Source organism: Pogona vitticeps, chromosome 3 (assembly GCF_051106095.1).
Source record: "Pogona vitticeps strain Pit_001003342236 chromosome 3, PviZW2.1, whole genome shotgun sequence".
NCBI classification, from domain to species: domain Eukaryota; kingdom Metazoa; phylum Chordata; class Lepidosauria; order Squamata; family Agamidae; genus Pogona; species Pogona vitticeps.
In genome coordinates this window covers 177,982,879-178,002,548 of record NC_135785.1, presented here as the reverse complement: position 1 = coordinate 178,002,548, position 19,670 = coordinate 177,982,879, and the positions used below count along the sequence as shown (strand labels likewise).

Here is a 19,670-nt window from a genome sequence, read left to right as displayed (position 1 = left end):
AATGAAGTTTCTTTTTTATTCAGATAATTCTGTTGGCAGCAGAAAAATATGTTGGACCTTATGTTAAAGGTCCAACATGCATGCAGTACATATAAATGTCTTGCCACATGGTTGGTTTTAATACATGTTGTAGCGCAAATCATGGCATCAGGTACACATGTATTAAATATTGTGGCTGCAATGAGAATGAGACACCATACAGTGTTTTACTGAGAAGGTACAGATGGCAATTTTTTCCATAATTCTATGATGTGTTAAACTTCAGAAAAGTATAATTATGATTATGAGTTATAATACGTTGCTTAGAAATGTACACTAGAGATCATTTTACAGAGTAGCTTGGAAATGTATGCTCCCCTTGATTAGGTTGGGAATTGCATCAGCAATTTCTAATGTCATTGGAGACACCTGGTGGGGAGGGGAAGTGGTTTTAGATGTTTCCATACTGGAGCTAATCCACATGCCTTAGTTAGAACCTTCCTGTCAGATTCAATAATGAAAAACGTTATAACAACAAAATACTAATGACACCTAATATACTTTCAGCAAGGTTTTTTTTTAATGCAGAGGGAGGTGATTATTTTTTTTCCTTATAAATTACAAACTTCATGAACATAAAAGGCATGGGGAGGATTTAAGTATTTAAAGCAGGATAGATAAAAATCAATGGTTTTTAAAAATCAATTTAAATAAAAATCAAATTCAATTTAAATCATGAAACATCCAGGTTTTTTTATTTCAATAAATGTGATTTAAATCAAGTCTACTCTGATTTAAAGGGATGGAGGGTGTGATCAGATGAGCATTTAACCCCCTGCTTGGTGTGTTGTGGGAATGGGTTGGTTCACTCCTTTTTTTCCCAGAGATCACATGATGTAATTGCTGGAGCAAACCAAGTCATCCCCAGAGCATTCCTACTCACACCTTTCTGAGCCCCTTTCAGGGGCTTCTCCTTTTTTAGTGAGGCTAGGATCATTTTAGTTTGGTCCATTTCCAACCTGTGTGATCACTAGAAATGGAACAAAAGTGACCCTTCTAGTTGTCACGTCTCCTTCCAGTTTGAATTTCCAATATTGCGAAGAAGCTTAATAGGTGAGCCACTTCAGGATATTGACAAATTTAATACTTCCTCTGCCCCCCCAAAACAGGTGCCCATGTTCAGCACTCTCCAGTCTGCTCCCCCACCTCCCAAAAAAAAAAAGCTGTGTAGAGAAGCCTTTAGTGTGTGTTAAAAGTCATTTTGACTGAGGAGCTTCCTGGAGGTTGTTCATGGATTTCATCAATCTTTGTTTCAGATCTTCCACAGTCACCTATAGCCTTAAAAGTCATTCATGCTCCTATTTAAACTGGAATATGATCTATGTCCATGACTTTTAAAGTGTATTTTTTTCTGCAGATTATTGGCATATGAAGAAGGAACAGGAGTGGGTGCATTTTTCTGTTTCTAATACATATGGCTGCTTTGGACACTTTATGTTCCAAACCAACTATTTACAATTTTCTGTTTATTTACTTTATCCCTACCTATCTCCCTTGCAGGATCCAGGGTGGCTCGTGGCATAAATTTAAAAACAGACAATAGCAAAAAACCCAAAATAGATTAAAATATGAAAACAACATTATACAGATTATCACACCAAAACAAGTACTCAGATAGTCTGTATAATGTTGTTTTCATATTTTAATCTATTTTGGGATTTTTGCTATTGTCTGTTTTTAAAGCAGCATCAACAAAAAGCACAATGCTCACTGCCAAAAGGCCTTCCTCACTGAAGAATCAGGGGCCAGAGGTATGTCTACTAAAAACATCTCTACTTGCCATCAGAAAGGTAGGGTCAGGGAAGACAGTTAGAAATAGTAGAAAATTGGTCCTGGGACCACCAGAGATTCCCTACTTCTGCATAGCAGTTGAATATATATCTTCTTCCATTGTACTGGCTTAGGAGGTATCCATTTTTGTGAATTAAGTTTAAAACACCAGCCTTACCTATTCAGTGCTTGTACTGTAATGTGTTCACCAGCTGAAAACAGTAATTGAATTCAGCAATCTAGGGACAAAGGATGCCAATGCAGTGTTAGAAGTTCTGACTGTGTGGCTTTTTTGAAATTTCCAAGATGAAACTGATACAGTTTAAATCTGGGTAGATTCTTGCTACTTCTGATTGTGCTGCCAAGTATCTGTAGCCATATATGGCGATTTTTAAATGGCATTTTTTGTTTCAGATGTTAAAAGGGGTCCATCAAAGTCAATAATTCTCTTAATCAGTGATGACTGGTGTTCATGAAGAGTTGCTTGGGATAGGATTCAAAGTGCTTGTACATTTGGGAACACCTGCCGATTACACACACTAAGTACATCTTCTCATCCTGCTGCAAGAGACTGCTTGGCTATGTGCAAGAGTGTTATCATGTGACAGCAATGTTCTTTTAAATGTAACTGCAAATGCCTTGAAGACACCCAGCCTCATCTGATTTTTAGAAGACCTGGGCTTAGGTAGCACTTGAATGGGAGACAGCCAAGTAATATCAGGGGTTCAGACAAGATTCTCTCCTAGCTTTTTTTGTGGAGATCAGCTGCCTGTCAGAGTTGATAATATAAGGCTAGATGGAATGACTGAATGACTTTGGTGTAAGTCAGCATGCTGAGCTCATTATTGCCTTACCTTTTATCTTAGAAGCTTATTTTATATGGAACTAATTTCTAGTTTTGTGATCTCTCTCTCTCTCTCTGTCTCTCTCTTTTATTTTATTTTATTTTTGCTTAGGACATGGACGCTGTGTGGAACTCCAGAGTATCTTGCCCCAGAAGTCATACAGAGTAAAGGTCATGGAAGAGCAGTGGACTGGTGGGCCCTTGGCATTCTCATATTTGAGATGTTGTCTGGGTAAGTTCCTTTTCAGTCTGGGGAGGGGACAGAATTTTTAAAGCGACCTATACTTTGCTTTTTCTTTCTGTTGAAAGTAGCATGGACAATCTCATTTTGTTACTTCATTGTTTGAGATAATCCATTCATTATAAAATAGGGAAAAAAACATGTTTGGAGACCGAGAAAGAGTCTGTTCGAAACACATAATCATGTGGAATTCTTTTCTGCTGTAAATGAAAAGGAATTACAGTTCTTTGGTTTCTTTTGGGAAATTGGTGCTCTTTTCACAAATCCTCTCAGCTTTATGGGAGCTATATCTATGATGGGTCCCCATTCAACTAGAACAACAACAGTATGATCTAGTCATGTCATTGGGGCTGATCCTGTGGGTCTTTTCCAATAATGAAGATGGATAATAGTGCGTAGACCAGAGCCTTATCTGGTTAGAAATGTTTCTTTGTGAACAAAATCAGTGTTGAGCAAAAGAGCACAAATGTCTAAATTTCATTATCAGCTTGCCTGGCTCAGCATAAAACTGTTCATCAGCAGAAGAAGCTGTTTTGCATCACGTGTGTCCATCTTGTTGGCAGCCTAGAAGATGATTACTGGGGCTACAAGGAGTATTTTATCTAAGCTGTGGCAGCTGTTCAGTGATTTGTATCTGAGGGGTAAATCATGTCCACCAGTAGGCATACAGTGATGTTACCCCACTGTTGCCTACCTAATTTGTAGGAGAATCAAGGTTTCACATCAGGTTGTGGAGAGGAAACATTCTGCACACAAAGGTGCACTAGAATGTGAAAGTCCATATGATAATACAGTGGTGCCTCGCTTAGCGAATGCTTCGTTTAACGATGAATTCGCATAGCGAGGGGGTTTCTGGGGGAAACTACTGCCTCGTATAGCGAGGCAGTCTATGGAGGAAACTCGCATAGCGATGTTTCCCCCATAGGCTCCCGGCGGGCGCTTCGGAGCGGCCGCGGGGAGACCTCTCCCGCGGCCGCTCCAAAGCGCCTGCCCCGAGAATGCCGGCTGGCTGGCCGGCGCTTTGGAGCAGCCGCAGGAGAGGTCTCCCCGCAGCCGCTCTGAATCGCCGGCCAGCCTGCAGGCATTCTCCGGGCGGGCGCTTTGGAGCGGCCGCGGGGAGACCTCTCCCGCGGCTGCTCCGAAGCGCCTGCCCCGAGAATGCCGGCCGGCTGGCCGGCGCTTCGTAGCAGCCGCGGGAGAGGTCTCCCCGCAGCCGCTCTGAATCGCCGGCCAGCCTGCAGGCATTCTCCGGGTGGGCGCTTTGGAGCTGCCGCGGGGAGACCTCTCCTGCGGCTGCTCCGAAGCGCCTGCCCCGAGAATGCCGGCCGGCTGGCCGGCGCTTCGTAGCAGCCGCGGGAGAGGTCTCCCCGCAGCCGCTCTGAATCGCTGGCCAGCCTGCAGGCATTCTCCGGGCGGGCGCTTTGGAGCGGCCGCGGGGAGACCTCTCCCGCGGCTGCTCCGAAGCGCCAGCCCTGAGAATGCCGGCCGGCTGGCCAGCGCTTCGTAGCAGCCGCGGGAGAGGTCTCCCCGCAGCCGCTCTGAATCGCCGGCCAGCCTGCAGGCATTCTCCGGGCGGGCGCTTTGGAGCGGCCGCGGGGAGACCTCTCCCGCGGCTGCTCCGAAGCGCCTGCCCTGAGAATGCCGGCCGGCTGGCCGGCGCTTCGTAGCAGCCGCGGGAGAGGTCTCCCCGCAGCCGCTCTGAATCGCCGGCCAGCCTGCAGGCATTCTCCGGGCGGGCGCTTTGGAGCGGCCGCGGGGAGACCTCTCCCGCGGCTGCTCCGAAGCGCCTGCCCCGAGAATGCCGGCCGGCTGGCCGGCGCTTCGGAGGGGCCGCGGGGAGGCCTCTCCCCGCGGCTCCTCCGAAGCGTCAGCCAGCCCCAGCTGGTAGCCTGCCCGGGCCGCCTACCCGAGCCGTTCTCGGACGCCTGGACGTCCGAGAACGGCTGGGGTAGGCGGCCCGGGCAGGCTACCAGCAGCGGGGACGGGGGGGGGTATCCGGAAGGTTTCCAGGTGAAAGCCTGGAAACCTTCCGGACACCCCCCACCCTGCAGCCGCCGCTTGAAGCCTGCCCAGGCTGCCTACCCGAGCTGTTCTCGGACGCCTGGACGTCCGAGAACGGCTGGGGTAGGCGGCCCGGGCAGGCTACCAGCAGCGGGGACAGAGGGGGGGGTATCCGGAAGGTTTCCAGGTGAAAGCCTGGAAACCTTCCGGACACCCCCCCCCCACCCTGCAGCCGCCGCTTGAAGCCTGCCCAGGCTGCCTACCCGAGCTGTTCTCGGACGCCTGGACGTCCGAGAACGGCTGGGGTAGGCGGCCCGGGCAGGCTACCAGCAGCGGGGACAGAGGGGGGGGTATCCGGAAGGTTTCCAGGTGAAAGCCTGGAAACCTTCCGGACACCCCCCACCCTGCAGCCGCCGCTTGAAGCCTGCCCAGGCTGCCTATCCGAGCTGTTCTCGGACGCCTGGACGTCCGAGAACGGCTGGGGTAGGCGGCCCGGTCAGGCTACCAGCAGCGGGGACAGAGGGGGGGGTATCCGGAAGGTTTCCAGGTGAAAGCCTGGAAACCTTCCGGACACCCCCCCACCCTGCAGCCGCCGCTTGAAGCCTGCCCAGGCTGCCTACCCGAGCTGTTCTCGGACGCCTGGACGTCCGAGAACAGCTGGGGTAGGCGGCCCGGGCAGGCTACCAGCAGCGGGGACAGAGGGGGGGGTATCCGGAAGGTTTCCAGGTGAAAGCCTGGAAACCTTCCGGACACCCCCCCACCCTGCAGCCGCCGCTTGAAGCCTGCCCAGGCCGCCTACCCGAGCCGTTCTCGGACGCCTGGACATCCGAGAATGGCTGGGGAAAGCAGCGCGGGGAGGCTTCAAGCGGCGGCTGCAGGGTGGGGGGGTGTCCGCTCCCAGCGACCCCCCACGGCTTGGATCCAAGCTGTGGGGGCAGGCTGAGAGGGTGGTGGGATTGGGATGCCTTTCAGGCATCCCGGGTTTGGATCCCACCCGCCGCCGGTTACCCTAACCGGCGGCGGGTGGGATCCAAGCCCGGGATGCCTGAAAGGCATTCCAATCCCACCACCCTCCCCCCGCGGCTTGGATCCGAGCCACGGCGGCTACCCCAGCCATGGCCGGACTCTAGGGAGTCAAGCCATGGCTGAGTTAGCCGCCGTGGGTCAGATCCAAGCCACGGGGGGAGGGAAAAAACCGGATAATCCATTCCTATTGGAACGGATTAACCGGTTTCCAATGCATTCCTATGGGAAATGGTGCTTCACATAACGATGTTTTCACATAACGATGTTTTGTTTGGAACCAATTAACATCGTTATGTGAGGCACCACTGTACATGCTTTTACCATGTTATATTGATGGTACAATAGACCGAAGTGTAACTTGAAATTAACTTTTTTATTATTAAAGAGTGGAAGGTGGAAGAAGAAGGAGAATGAGTATGAGAGAATGTATTTTCATATTCCAGAAATACAATAATATTTTAATCCACCAGATGGCAGCAATCTCAGACTTAATATATCAATTATTTCACTCAATTTGTTTCCTTAGGGGAAGAAAACTGTAATTGAAAACCTCAAATATTCTTCTCTTTTCTTCACCGGATATTTGCTGCTTAAATGCCTTTCCTGTTAAAGTCCCATGCGATTGCATAACATAAATGACTGCTTGTGTACTGTCATCTAAAGCTGTAAAAGTTTTGCTTTATCTTGTCATGTATCTTGTTAATTCTGTGTTCAATAAAGTGGGGAAATGAATATAGCATCTCTTCTACAATAAACCCCATTGCAAGAGAATAAATGTTGAATGAAAACCTTGTAGTTCCAGCTGTACAAGTATTCTACAACATTTTTTATATTCACATATATATGCAATTATTTTGCCCACTAATTATTTTAGTGGCCAAAATCCTATTGCTTAGCATAGTAAATTGGACTAAAGTAGGTGTGTTTGATCAATGAGGATTTAGTGAGCCAACTCCTCAGTATGATCATTGATTCAAAGGGGCCTACTCTAATTGGGACTGTGCTAAATCACAGTTAGAGTAAGCTCATTTGCATTAGTGGAACTTGCAGAGGAGTTGATTACCAAATCCCCACTGAATTCAGTAGACCCCCACCACACATACTGCCTGTTTATTCTGTCTGTTAGAACAACACTGGTGCAGGAGGGCAAGCTAAAAGGGAGGGCTTCACTCAACTGGCTGCAATGAATTATCAAAAAATCAGTACAAAACTATTAATATCAAAACTATTAATATCAAGAACCATTGATTCTGATAGAATCATATTCTTTAAGAATTAGTGTAAAACTGAGGACATGGACAGATTAGAGAGCCTGTGTTCTTATTTTTAAAATATAGCTATAAATATTTGCTTTCTGCCTGTTCTGGAAAATTTTTTAAAAAAAAAAAACATATTTAAAAAAGAAGTGGCCAAAATATGGTCTGATACTTCCTGCAGAAACATTTCCATTAAAACTATTATAAAAATCAGCTAAAGAGGCACAGCTAAGGTCATAAAGACAGAAATAGTTTCCTGAATACTGTAGTATTTTTAAATACTGCTACATATACAGAGATGTTATCTAAAAACACATCAAGAAACTGTTGCACCAAAAGCCCTTTGTAAGCTGTTTTAAACCACATCATACTGTGAATTATGTATAATGAATCTGAAAAGCTTGGTTAGCAGAAGCTGCCTTGAGATGGAATTCTGCTTTGCCTCACCTATCTCACCACTGCAGACAGTAGGCTGCAAAAGTGAGACCTCAGCTCCAGCTTCCTTGATGCCAAACTTCCATGACAGAGGGAAACATAATATTAAGGAAGGGCAGATCAGAGGGACTTGTTAAAATCTGGAGAGCTTCACTTTTTATTTTTTTTAAAAACACGCTGTCTTAGTTGCATCTGAAAATTTCAATATATACTGTAATAGCAAAAGCTATACGTGTTACCATCTGGATTGAAAAACCTTATGTCTAAACTGGAAGAGTTCCATGAACGAATCATGCTTATAAATGGTTAGGAGATCCTATATGGCAGTGGTTCTTAACCTTTGTTACTCGGATGCTTTTGAACTGCAACTCCCAGAAACCCCAGTCAGGACAGCTGGTGGTGAAGGCTTCTGGGAGTTGCAGTCCAAAACTCCTGAGTAACCCAAGGTTAAGAACCAGTGCTATATGGGAGCAAAAACGTGTGGCCATAGTAGTATTCTCTGGTTAGTAGTTAAGCATTTGCTATCCCTGATTTATGGGAAAGCCCTTTAATCAAATTCTCCAATATGAAGGCTCTCGGGCGTATCTGTTTAATCCTGCTCAGTTACATGATTATGTATTTCTGGGGAGCTGATACGTCTTAGAATGGCCTGGTCAAAAGTGCATGAAAATATCGCAGTGTCTCATCCTTCTCCATTATTTAGGGCCTACAGGAAAACTTATGACGTGTAAATGGAGTATCACAACCTTAGTACCTCTTTGTGCTTCTGCAGTAAGAGAATGGCTATTTTATTGTGGAAGTACTTACACTTATGCGATGTCCTCAGAATTGTGTTAAGTGGCGTGACATCTGTCACTGGAAATGTTGTCTGTGCATATATCAAGTCACCCAGCCCCTGAAATAGGATTCGTCGCCATATTGATTCACATTATTTTGTGTGGTATCAAATTCCATTTAATGTGCCATATAGATTCAGTTGCAAATGGAAGTAGTTGATTTGATTTGGTATAAGGCATTTTGCCATTTGAGACAGAAAAACTAATTGCTTCTCTCATCCCCATGATTTTCATATGTCCCTTTGTCTAGCTGTATCCAGACGTCAAAACAAGGAGGGAGTAATCTGAATGGGTGAAGGGAGGAGAATTCTAGACATGCCTCCTGCCTGTACAAGCAGAAGGAGCAGGGAAAAAGGAAAGGTTATGTTCCATGTGATTGGGGAGCTGAGGGGAGGGAAGGGGGGTTCCATTTACATGGGAATCCTCCATATATGGCAAACAGCCTCTTCTTAGATTATCCTTCTTCACATGGAGACAGTCACAGGTGGGGTGTGGGAGCACAACTGGAATTCTCTCCCTTCTCAGATTGAGGTTAACCCATTTCTGAATGCCTGAATGGGACAGGTGCTGTGAATTCAGCAAAATCCCAAACAGGCTGATTCAGAGAGATCCCGGAGATGTGGAGATTGAAGTAATGCTGGTCTTAGAGGGGCTGGGTCTGCGTTTGATTCACAACCTGACAGAGCCTTTTTAGGGAGTCAGATCTGGTGGGAAACCAAGAGTATATGTTCACATAAGAGAACAAGGGGAACGCTGGGGCTGTGAGAGGAGCTTCGTGACTGACATTTTTAATCACAATGCCTTGTGTTTCCTTTAAAAAGGTTTCCTCCATTCTTTGATGACAACCCATTTGGAATATATCAGAAGATACTTGCTGGCAAAATAGACTTCCCCAGACATTTAGATTTATATGTAAAGTAAGTGTGCTCACCTTAATTGTATGTTTATTTTCTTTTAAGTTCTGCTTTAATATTATTTTAAAATAGCAGTCAAAGTGGAGACCACAGCACAGTGTGGGGAGTCATTTGTCATATGTAGCTATTCAAGAACGTAGTAGGCATGAGCTATTTGTTATTCTGGAGTGGGGAAATATTATTTATTTTGATCAGGGTCAAGAAAAATCAATGATTAAATAAATGTGTTTTAAATCAAATCCACCCTGTTTTTAATCTTATGACAACGGAGTTACAGTGGGTGATGTCTCTCGTACTGGCTTCTGGATCTATAAAAGACTACTGGTTATTCAAATATATATAAAATCTTGCATGTTGGTATTGTATGCTCAAGACACTTATCTGCATATATATTTGCCATAGATACAGTGGGGCAGGAAAATGCAAAGAAGGCAGTTAAGACTAACTGCTCTTCATAATTAGAGGATCTGCTCTTGCTTGCTCTGTGAAAGCTTAATACCATGGTGTTTCATTTCTGTAACCTCTTAACTCAGTGCATAATTTAGAAGAATGAAACCTTTCACTTCCTGGCTATTTAAGTTTACATTAGATCGTGATGATGGTTGTCGAGAGGGAAATGGTTAGTTAGGATGCCTTCATTCCGTTAAGAAGATATGAGCTGATGTGATAAGTAAGGGAGAGGGTAGAAAAAACTTATAAACAACATATGTTCATAGGATCTCAACAGCACACATTTTTCTGTCCCTATATAGGCATATAGGCATTTTGCTATATGGATTTCTTAGAGTAGGAGTACTGAAACTGCATCATATCTTGAAAGTGTTTTTTTAAAAAAAAATGAATTTGCTGCTTGTTGTTGACTCTGAATGTAGAACATATAGCTATCCATGAAAAGTTTATTTTCATTACCTTTTCCTCTTCTGTTTTAAACACTGCAGCAAGGTTTGTTATTTGATGTCTCTGGAAAAGAGCGCATTGGCAGTGAACATAGTATATATAAAAGGAAACAACCTGCTTAATATGTCAAAGCAGTAACATTGCTTTGCGACATCATGGGTAGTATGCTTTAAACAGTGTACATTAAACTACATCCTCTCTTGCCCATACCTCTGGGTCCAGTTCATACATGGCAGGGGTATGGAAGGTTCACTTTCCTATCACTTTTCCCCCACACTAATCCATTAATGTTCCGATGTAGCAGGCACTTGGACAAGACCAACACTGTGATAGTCCCATTTCATCTACCATCCATCTGGAATGGAAAATGATTACCTTGTGGTTTTGTCACTCAGGTGTTTCTCTTGTTAAGAAAATGGTATGATAACAACTTTGACTCAGCATAGTCCACAGTGCATTTTTTCCTGATGCACAAAACAGAAAACCAGAGCCATCTTCTGATTAATTGGCCATTTTTGTCTGGCTAGCATTTTCCCGATAATTAGAACTTCCTAGCCCAAAGTGAGATGGCTAGGATCTTTTTGTGAAGGAGGTAGGCAGCCAACCTTCAACCACCGTGCCAAATCGTAATAAAATGCTGGAGTATATCAAGGAAGATTTGGGTTGGTTTTTTTTTTTTGTCATCATGGAAGCAACGGTTCCTATCTTTACTCTTAATTTTAATGTGTTAAACAAATAGAGAACCAAAATGATTAAGCAGAAAGTTAGTTTTCTGTGTAGCTAAAAAATGATACACTAATTTACCTGACATTACTTGTGCGTGCGCGCGCACAACACACACACACACACACACACACACACACACACACACACACACGTATTTTATGCTCTTTATCTTCTCAGTTACTGTTTGTTTCTTGTTTAAAAAAAACTGCATGGAAACAATTCAGCTTTGAAAGTCTAGCAACCTTTCCCCCTTATTTGTCCAGGGACCTTATTAAAAAGCTTCTTGTGGTTGACAGAACAAGACGGCTGGGAAACATGAAGGTATGTTGTAAATATTTAAAATAGGTTTTTAAGCTCTCCATATTCAAACCATTACATAAATGTTCTGCTTAGTTTCAATTTAAAGAAATACTTTTCTGCTTAAGAGCAAATTCTGCTATGATAGGAATGTTTTATGTGATGTTGTTGTAATTGAGTAAGTAATTCAAGAGTCTTCATTACTTTTTGCATCTGATAAACAGCTAGCAATGCAGCATTCCCAGCTAAAATGTAACCACAAGACAAGTGTTCAAATTTATATGAGTCTGATTGCAGTATTTTAGCCTCAGCAGCTGCTGTATTATTATTTGTGAAAGTGTTTTCTGCTGGCTTGCAGAAACAAAATTATGTACAGTCTCATATAGAATCAGTATTTGCTGTGTTGTTTCACTATTGTTTACAGCAGCATTGACACAAATCTTTAAAAATCAGAGGATCTAAATATTAGTACTCTTCTATAAACGGCATGCAATATATCAGTCTTTTAGTTGTCTGTAAAACTCTAGGCATCCCTGGAACTTAAGCACTTTCCTTTAAACCTCAGCCCTTGTGTTTAGAGAAATGCAGGTAATATTTTGAGGCTAATATTCTCAGTACAGTGGTGCCTCACTAGATGATGATAATCCATTCCAATGAAATTGCTGTTTAGCAAAATCATTATCTAGCGAAAAGCATTTCCCCATTGGAATGCATTGAAACTGTTTAATGCATTCCAATGGGGAAGAATCGTCGTTGTCTAGCGAAGATCGGCCATAGGAAAGCCGCTTTGCGAACCGCCGATCAGCTGTTTAAATCGCTATCTTGCGAAGCTTAGGTCTCGAAAACACCTGTTTGCGAGTGCAGAGAGAGCTGTCAAAATCGTCGTCTAGCAAAAATCGGTTTGCGAAGCAGGGACCAAACATTGTCCAGCGAAATTCCCCCATAGGAGTCACTGTTTTGCAAATTGCTATAGCGATCGCAAAAAGCCAATGTCTAGCGAAAAAACTATCATGTGGGGTAACTGTCTAGCAAGGCACCACTGTATACTAAAGCTCAGGACTCCAGAACATCAATCAGTGAAGCTCTTTACATTAATGCAGTTCACACACGAAGCATCAGTAAACAGTGTTGGAGGAGGTGAGATTTGCAATCTCTCACAGGCAAACCCACTCATATTTTCTTCTGCTGCGTACCTCATCGTATATCTAAATAACTAAGGAAGTAATTATGTGGAGCTTTTAGAACTCTGTGCACATGTTTCTCAAACAGTAACACCCCCATAACAGATAGATTAGTAAATAACATTCAAGTATTAAATGAGTTTCAAAAGGTCAGTGGTACAGTATGGAGGCCTACAGTTTTAAAAGCAAAAATTATTTTCTAGTTCTGTATGCACAGGTTTAGATCATGTCTAGATGCTGCTTTAGATCTCAGTCCTAGTTTAGTGATATTACTTTTGGAGTGTTGTTGGGGTTTTTGTGTTCATCTTGTTTGCAAACAATATGTAAAAAGGGGTTATTTGTAACCAGAGGAATCCAGATTTTGTACACAAGACTCTCCTGTAAAATACAGTACATGAGACCAGAAAATGTGGATTTCTGAAGGATTTGTATTAAATGCATAGAATGCACAGGTGATAGAATTCACGTGTGGTCATTGCAATTTATAGAGGTTTTGCTGCAGCGTATTTTGCTATACCCTGGTATTAACCTACATCATAATTTTTATTTTTCCAAAGAATGGAGCTGATGATGTGAAGAGGCACCGATGGTTTAGGTCTGTAGACTGGGATGGTGTACCACAGAGAAAATTAAGGGTAAGGTGCACAAAATTTAATTTCTCTTTGGATGAGATAAATACTAGAATACTTCTGTTTCATTTGACACTTTTTGCACTTTGTTCCAGTTCTATTTGAGAAGTACCAAAGGAACTATAGTGTACAGTGAAGGTCATAGAGTCACATTCCTTAAAATAAGTCTTAAAAGCATGATAGAAAAGTTTGAGTAAATCCAAAATTATTTCCAACTAGGGTAGATTAAATTGAAATGAAAGTGACTTGTTATTTGCTAGTTATGCAAGTTCCCACTGATTTCAATAAGGCTACTCCTGTCGCGTTTCGCCCATAATGTGCAAGAGGCTGTGGTTGATCGGGCTTATCAGGTCAAGCAACTGAAAGTAGCATAAGCTAATGTTATGCCACATGATTTAAGGAAAATGGATGTGTAGTTACAGAAACTTCTAGACATAAAGTCATTTGACCACAGATCAAATTTGTTCACTTAAAAGTTATTTGTCCTTTTTTATTCAGCCTCCTATAATACCGAAAGTATCAAATGACGGTGATACGTCTAATTTTGAAGCTTATCCTGAAGATGACTGGAACAAAACACCTCCTGTACCTCCTAAAGACCTAGAAATTTTCAAAAACTTCTAAGTGTGAGACAAAGAATATAATTAAGGTATTGGAGAATCATAATCACTGTTCATTGCAAAAATATGTAAAAGTTCTTTTAGTGCTGTTGTACTAAAGTCTAAGCTTGTTTATAGCAAATATCTTAATATCTACTGCAATAATATTAAAATAATGGTAATAGTTTTCTTACACTACTTTGGCTATATGAAGAAACAAAGGGGAAATGTTCTTACAGAGCATTGGTGGCAATCACATAGCTCTCAGTCCACAGGTGTCCAGTCAGGACTTTAAAAACCTGCATTTAGCATTTAAAAACCAAAAAAAGTGACAGTCCTGATTTTGGCAAAGGGAGCAAGGTTGGCACTCAGAAGCCCCAGTGGATGAAAATTGAGTTTTGTAGCTCCCATACTCTGTGTGGCTCCTGACCCTCTTTTAGATATTTCATTGCATAAGAGTATAATGCACCATATCATACAGTTACACTTATTACTACAGATAATCATAAAAGAAGTATTAATGTCTATGATTGGTGCCCAAAGTTTCAAAGTCTAGTTATAAAACTTTGTAAAAGATGAGGGAATGCAAATGTCTGCTACAATGAAATATGAATATACTGAACACTTGTTTATTTATTTGCTAGACACTGGAAGAATATTCAGATAGTTTGTGACTGGAAAAGAAGAACTGAAAATCTGCAGAAGAATTTTACTGAAATGAATAAACAAAAGAATATTACTATGTTAAGCACAGACTTTAAAGAAATGAGGTTATAAGTCTGGAAATGGACAATATTTGGGTTTCATTGTATGGGTCTGGCATTACTCAGTAAACTAAAATACTGAGGTACCTAGGTGAGGTGCAAACACTGAAATTGTGATAGCTTTTTTTAAATTAAAGTTATTTTAGTTCTGTTTCATGCAATGCCCAACTCTTTTTTGCAGTTATCTCATAGACTAACTTTGTAAGTTTATACTAAGATTATCATTTAAAGCACAAATTAGTATATATGTATATAATGAATTCAATACAACTAGAGCACAGAAACTGTGCAAAATGTAAAATTTTGTACTTTACAGAGTCTATGGTTTTTATTCTTCAAGATGCCCTCCAGAAGAGAAAATAATAATCCTGAAATGATAAATAGGTTTTTAGCATCTTCTATATATTTTGTAATTCTTTATAAAAATAAATATACACATAAATTTTAAGAAAAGTGTATCACTTCCAGTGCTTAACACCATACTACTTGAAAGCTGAATGATAAAAGGCCTTGTCATAAGCCTTATTTTGTCCTTAGATGGCATCATGTTTTCTTTTCAAAGTTGAAGTAAAAGGATGTGTATTGCACATCACAAGTCTTTGTGACTACAGACTATGTTGAAATAAGTTTTTCATTCTTAATCATATGAAATAATAGCAAGGCGCACGCGCACACACATACACTGCAGCACTGACTGCTAATAAGGGTAAGTTCTCTTGTTTTCTGTTTTCAGATTTTCATAGAATTGTTGTAGTTGCCAGGGGCTCAAAAATTATCTCACCCAAGCCTCTACTCTAAGTGCAGGGTCATGCATAATATGTATCACTGTAACCTCAAGTGATGGATTGATGTTTGAAAGAGTCATCACGTATCAAGCAGTGCAGTTAGAAAATCCATGTTTAAATTAGGATTAATCATGCAATTGGTACCATCAAAATAAACCTGAAAGGGTAGATTTAGCAATCATGAAGGGTTTTCATAGATAACTTAGGTTAAGATAAAGACTCATCTATCCATAACTGCACTGCTCAAACCAAGTGCCACTCCTGGGATTTGATGTTATTTTAAGGATGCAAGATGTTCTGCCTGCATATATTTAAGAAGTTATTTTAAAATGTTGACTTCCAGCTGTTATTTTCTCTATACTGTGCAACTTGGTGCCCTCCATATATTTTGGACTACTGGTCCCTTTATATACGTCTGTTCAGTAATATTGGTACCCTTAGGGAAAGAATGCTAGAAATTACAAGCTTAACTTGAATGTTTAATGATTATACATAATGTAAATCCAAATATTTACATTATTGCCCAGCCATTCAAAGTGGTGTATGGCATTCTCCAAAAACATTGTTTTAATAGTGATTGCCTTCTAGAACTATTTCACTTAACAATTTAGCTTTGAATACAAGATTTGGCTGTATCTCTTCCATTTAAAATTTGCAGCCGTATATTTTCTTTTTTAAATTTTCAGCTATTTTAGTGCATCTGACAGTAAAGCTGGCCCAGTTCCTTAACTGACAATGGGATTTCCATGGGTATTCTTCTCTCAATAGCATTGTGTCACTCATGAGTCATTCCATGAGAATATTTGATTTATTTGATTCTTCAGTGGCTGGGTCACATTCATGCAAATAAGCATTTGGGCAGTTATTAAACACACTGTACTACATCTCACAACGAAAGTATCTTGTACATTAGTTACAATTATATAATACAAGTTGCACAGAAGGTCATCCTTTTATTGAGGTTTGATAGAATGAAGCACCAAGTAAACCTTTTCAACATAGGGGAAGTGCATAAAAACATCTATTATATTTTGTTCTCTTTTTTTAAAACAAGGAAAGCGGGGAAAAGGGAAACACATGCAGGTATGAAAAAGTTAATGCCACAGCTCCATATGAATATTTTTTTAAAAAATAACACAGACACCTTTCAGTTTACTTCTGTTGCTACTGATATTTATTTCCCCTGGCCATTTTAATATATCTTATTTTCAAATAATTTCAAACAGAATTCACTTGTTTACATTAGCTAAAAGCTTTTGTGATAGATTGGGGATGAAAGCAAAATAGCTCAATTTAAGGATCTTTCTAAATTTATCCTGAAGAACTAAATTATTTTGCAACAAAAAAAATGACACAGTACAGTTTTAAAAGGGGACATGTCACAGATCAGTGGTTCTCGTCCTTGGGTAGCCCAGATGTTCTTGGACTGCAACTCCCAGAAACCCTGTCCAGCACAGCAGGTGGTGAAGGTTCCTGGGAACTGTGGTCTAAGAACATCTGGGTTGCTCAAAATTGGGGAGCCACTGTCATATATTATCCAATGATTTTGTTTAATAGAATGACAACAGCTTGTGCTGTTGAAGATTGATCCAAGTGATCTACTTTAAAAGAGCAATTTTAATATTTCCAGAAGTAGGTGTGGAACTGCATTTAATTGGATGATTCCCCCTACAAAGATAAATAGGAAGTGGAATATAGCAGGCTGGTTATCTTACTGTGGAAGAAAGCTAAGGCTCTGTGGTTTCTATTTCACACATTGTTTAGCTTTCAAGAACTCTAGCATGATTCTTTTGTACTGTGTACAGATTTCCTATGTTTTGCACTTTTCTATGGCAAACATGACAGCTTTATAAATAATTCTGTTGTACAGTAAATAAGGAATGGTTAAGCTGTATAAAGAACCAAATGGGGCAGAAAACGACTTCCAAGGGTGACTTGGACTGATGTCAATGAAGGTGCTTGCTAGTAACTCATGTATAGGTACTGTACAGATGTGTCAGTCAGTCCTCTTTGCACAAGGAAAATCACTGTGATCTGTAAATAAAATGTAGTCCAAAAATGGTTTGGCTGTTTTGTTGTATGTGTTATGATACAAATATCAGTTATGAATTAATTACAGTGTTTCCCCGAAAATAAGACAGGGTCTTATATTAATTTTTGCTTCAAAAACCGGGGATGTTTTATTTTACAGTCATGTCATCTTCTAGTTGCTGCACAATGCTGCACAGTGGTGGAGGGCAAGGTTTCCCTTAACTAGGGTTTATTTTCAGGGTAGGGCTTATATTACGAGCATCCTGAAAAATCATACTAGGGCATATTTTCAGGTTAGGTCTTATTTGTGGGAAAACAGGGTATATTGAACATTTTAATATGTTTTGGTGATATAATTTGCTTCTATGAATAAGAGATTTCTGTACTAGATTCCACTGGGAAAAATTGTAAGACCTGATAAGATTGATGCTTTGCTGCTTAACGTTTAATTAAAGTTTTTGACTCCAGAACTGTCAAATTATCAAAAGTATCTGCAGGCATCGTGCTGATTTTTTTTAAAAAAATGTTCATGGAATATTAGGGAAGCAGTTGAAGTAGCAGAACTTTGACAGTACTCATGAATTATCTGTAAATCTATACAGAGCTTGAACAGCTTACTTAGTTCATTTTCTAAACAATTCATGTTATCTTTCACTGCTCTGCCATGTAAATCTTTTTGTTGTTTGCAAGAGAACATTTGAGCAGTTATCCCCAGAAATTGCTACTGTCAATTAAGTTAGCTTGCTGAAGCAAGTCAGTATTAAAAATTTAGAGTTGAGTTTTCTTTTTAGCAGTCAAGAAAAGAGGTTTTATGCTTTGCAAACTGATCTTAATTTCAGAAGTTAAGCAGGGTGAGATCTGGGTAGTAGGTGGATGGGAGACCACTGGGGATACCATGCATTTCTAGATATAGATGGGACAGAATCCTGCCTGAAACCCTGGATGGCTGCTGCCATTTAAATGTGACAATAATGGATTAAGTGGACTAATTGTCTGGATCAATAAAGGGCAGTATGAGTTTCCCAGGATCAGATGCTTTGGTTGTTAAAACTCATTAGGTAAATAGGGTCCACCTTTCTCAGCTGGTCTCTTGAAGAGTTGAAATACTACCCTGTGTGTCCTGAAGGAAGAATGAACAATGAATGTAAGGGCATAATTGGTTTTTAAAATCAAAATATCCTAAGTTAAAGAAGAGACATCTGAGAAGTTTTGATGACATTTATTTGTTTGTTTGTTTGTTTGTTTGATTGATTGATTGATTGATTGATTGATTGATTGATTGATTGATTGATTGATTGATTGATTGATTGATTGATTGATTGATTGATTGATTGATTGATTGATTGATTTATATACAGTGGGGTCTTGACTTGAGAACTTAATCCGTATTGGAAGGCAGTTCTCAAGTCAAAAAGTTCTCAGGTCAAATCTGCATTTCCCATAGGAATGCATTGAAAACCATTTGATCCGTATCTGCTCTTTTCCGTCCATAGAAACTAATGGGAAGCTGCTATTCCGCCTTCGACCACTAGAGGGGGATATTTTGTTTCTTTTTTTCTTAGGTCAAGAAAGGTTCAGGGAAGGCAGGGAAAATACAGTCCAGGCAGTACAGTACCAGGCGGTCTGAAGACTGTCTCCCAATCCACTCTCTAAACGCTGGGAGGAGTGAGGAAGCAGACAGGCACCCTTTTCACTGGCCAGCAGTTAACTGAAAGTTCAAATTTTGCACTTTCCCTGCCTCCCACATGGTTTTTTTTCAGTTCTTAACTCAAATCTAAGTATGTAAGTCAAGTCAATATTTTCCTATGAGAGTGGTTCTTAAGTCAAAATGTTCTTAACTCAAGCCGTTCTTAAGTCAAGACCCCACTGTATCACCCATCTGGCAACCACGGCCACTCTGGGCAGTTTACAACAAATAACAAAAAACAACAACAACAGAGTAACAAAATAGCAAATAGCGACATTAATACATAGAGGTGAAAATCAAAAATCAGAGTGAACTAAGGATAAAATTATAGTACAATAAATACTATTAAAAGCATAGAAGAAAATAGAAACATGGAGTGTGGCAGTATGATAGAAGCTATATTATTGGACACTATTGGATCAGAGTGCAGTTTATTCAGGGAAGGCCCAGTGAAGGGGCCAGGCAGACTTCGGGCAGAAGAGAGTTCCATAATTGTGGTGCTATGGCCGAGAAGGCCCGATTTGTAGTGTTTGTTTTCCAGGCCTCAGAACTCTCAGCCACCCTGCCTGCAATGATCTTGTAGGACAGGCAGACCTAACAAGAAGGAGGTACTCAGCCACATATCAAGGTCCCAAACTGTTTAGGACCTTATAGGTTAGTACCATCCCCTTGAAACTGGTACGGAAGCAAACAGGTAGCCAGTGTAAGGCAG

At 41.0% G+C, this 19,670-nt stretch overlaps 1 protein-coding gene across 1 annotated transcript in view; it reads left to right on the top strand.

The window, feature by feature from the left end:
* The window catches only part of PRKX (protein kinase cAMP-dependent X-linked catalytic subunit), a 75,604-nt gene extending 58,305 nt beyond the window's left edge, over window positions 1-17,299 (top strand). The window contains exons 4-9 of the mRNA XM_020786982.3: window positions 2,766-2,885; window positions 9,270-9,365; window positions 11,249-11,306; window positions 13,021-13,098; window positions 13,591-13,741; window positions 14,336-17,299. Coding sequence (XP_020642641.1) covers window positions 2,766-2,885; window positions 9,270-9,365; window positions 11,249-11,306; window positions 13,021-13,098; window positions 13,591-13,716 — 478 coding nt within the window. The 3' untranslated portion in view covers window positions 13,717-13,741; window positions 14,336-17,299. The remainder of the gene's footprint in view (window positions 1-2,765; window positions 2,886-9,269; window positions 9,366-11,248; window positions 11,307-13,020; window positions 13,099-13,590; window positions 13,742-14,335) is intronic.
* Window positions 17,300-19,670: the final 2,371 nt, after the last annotated feature.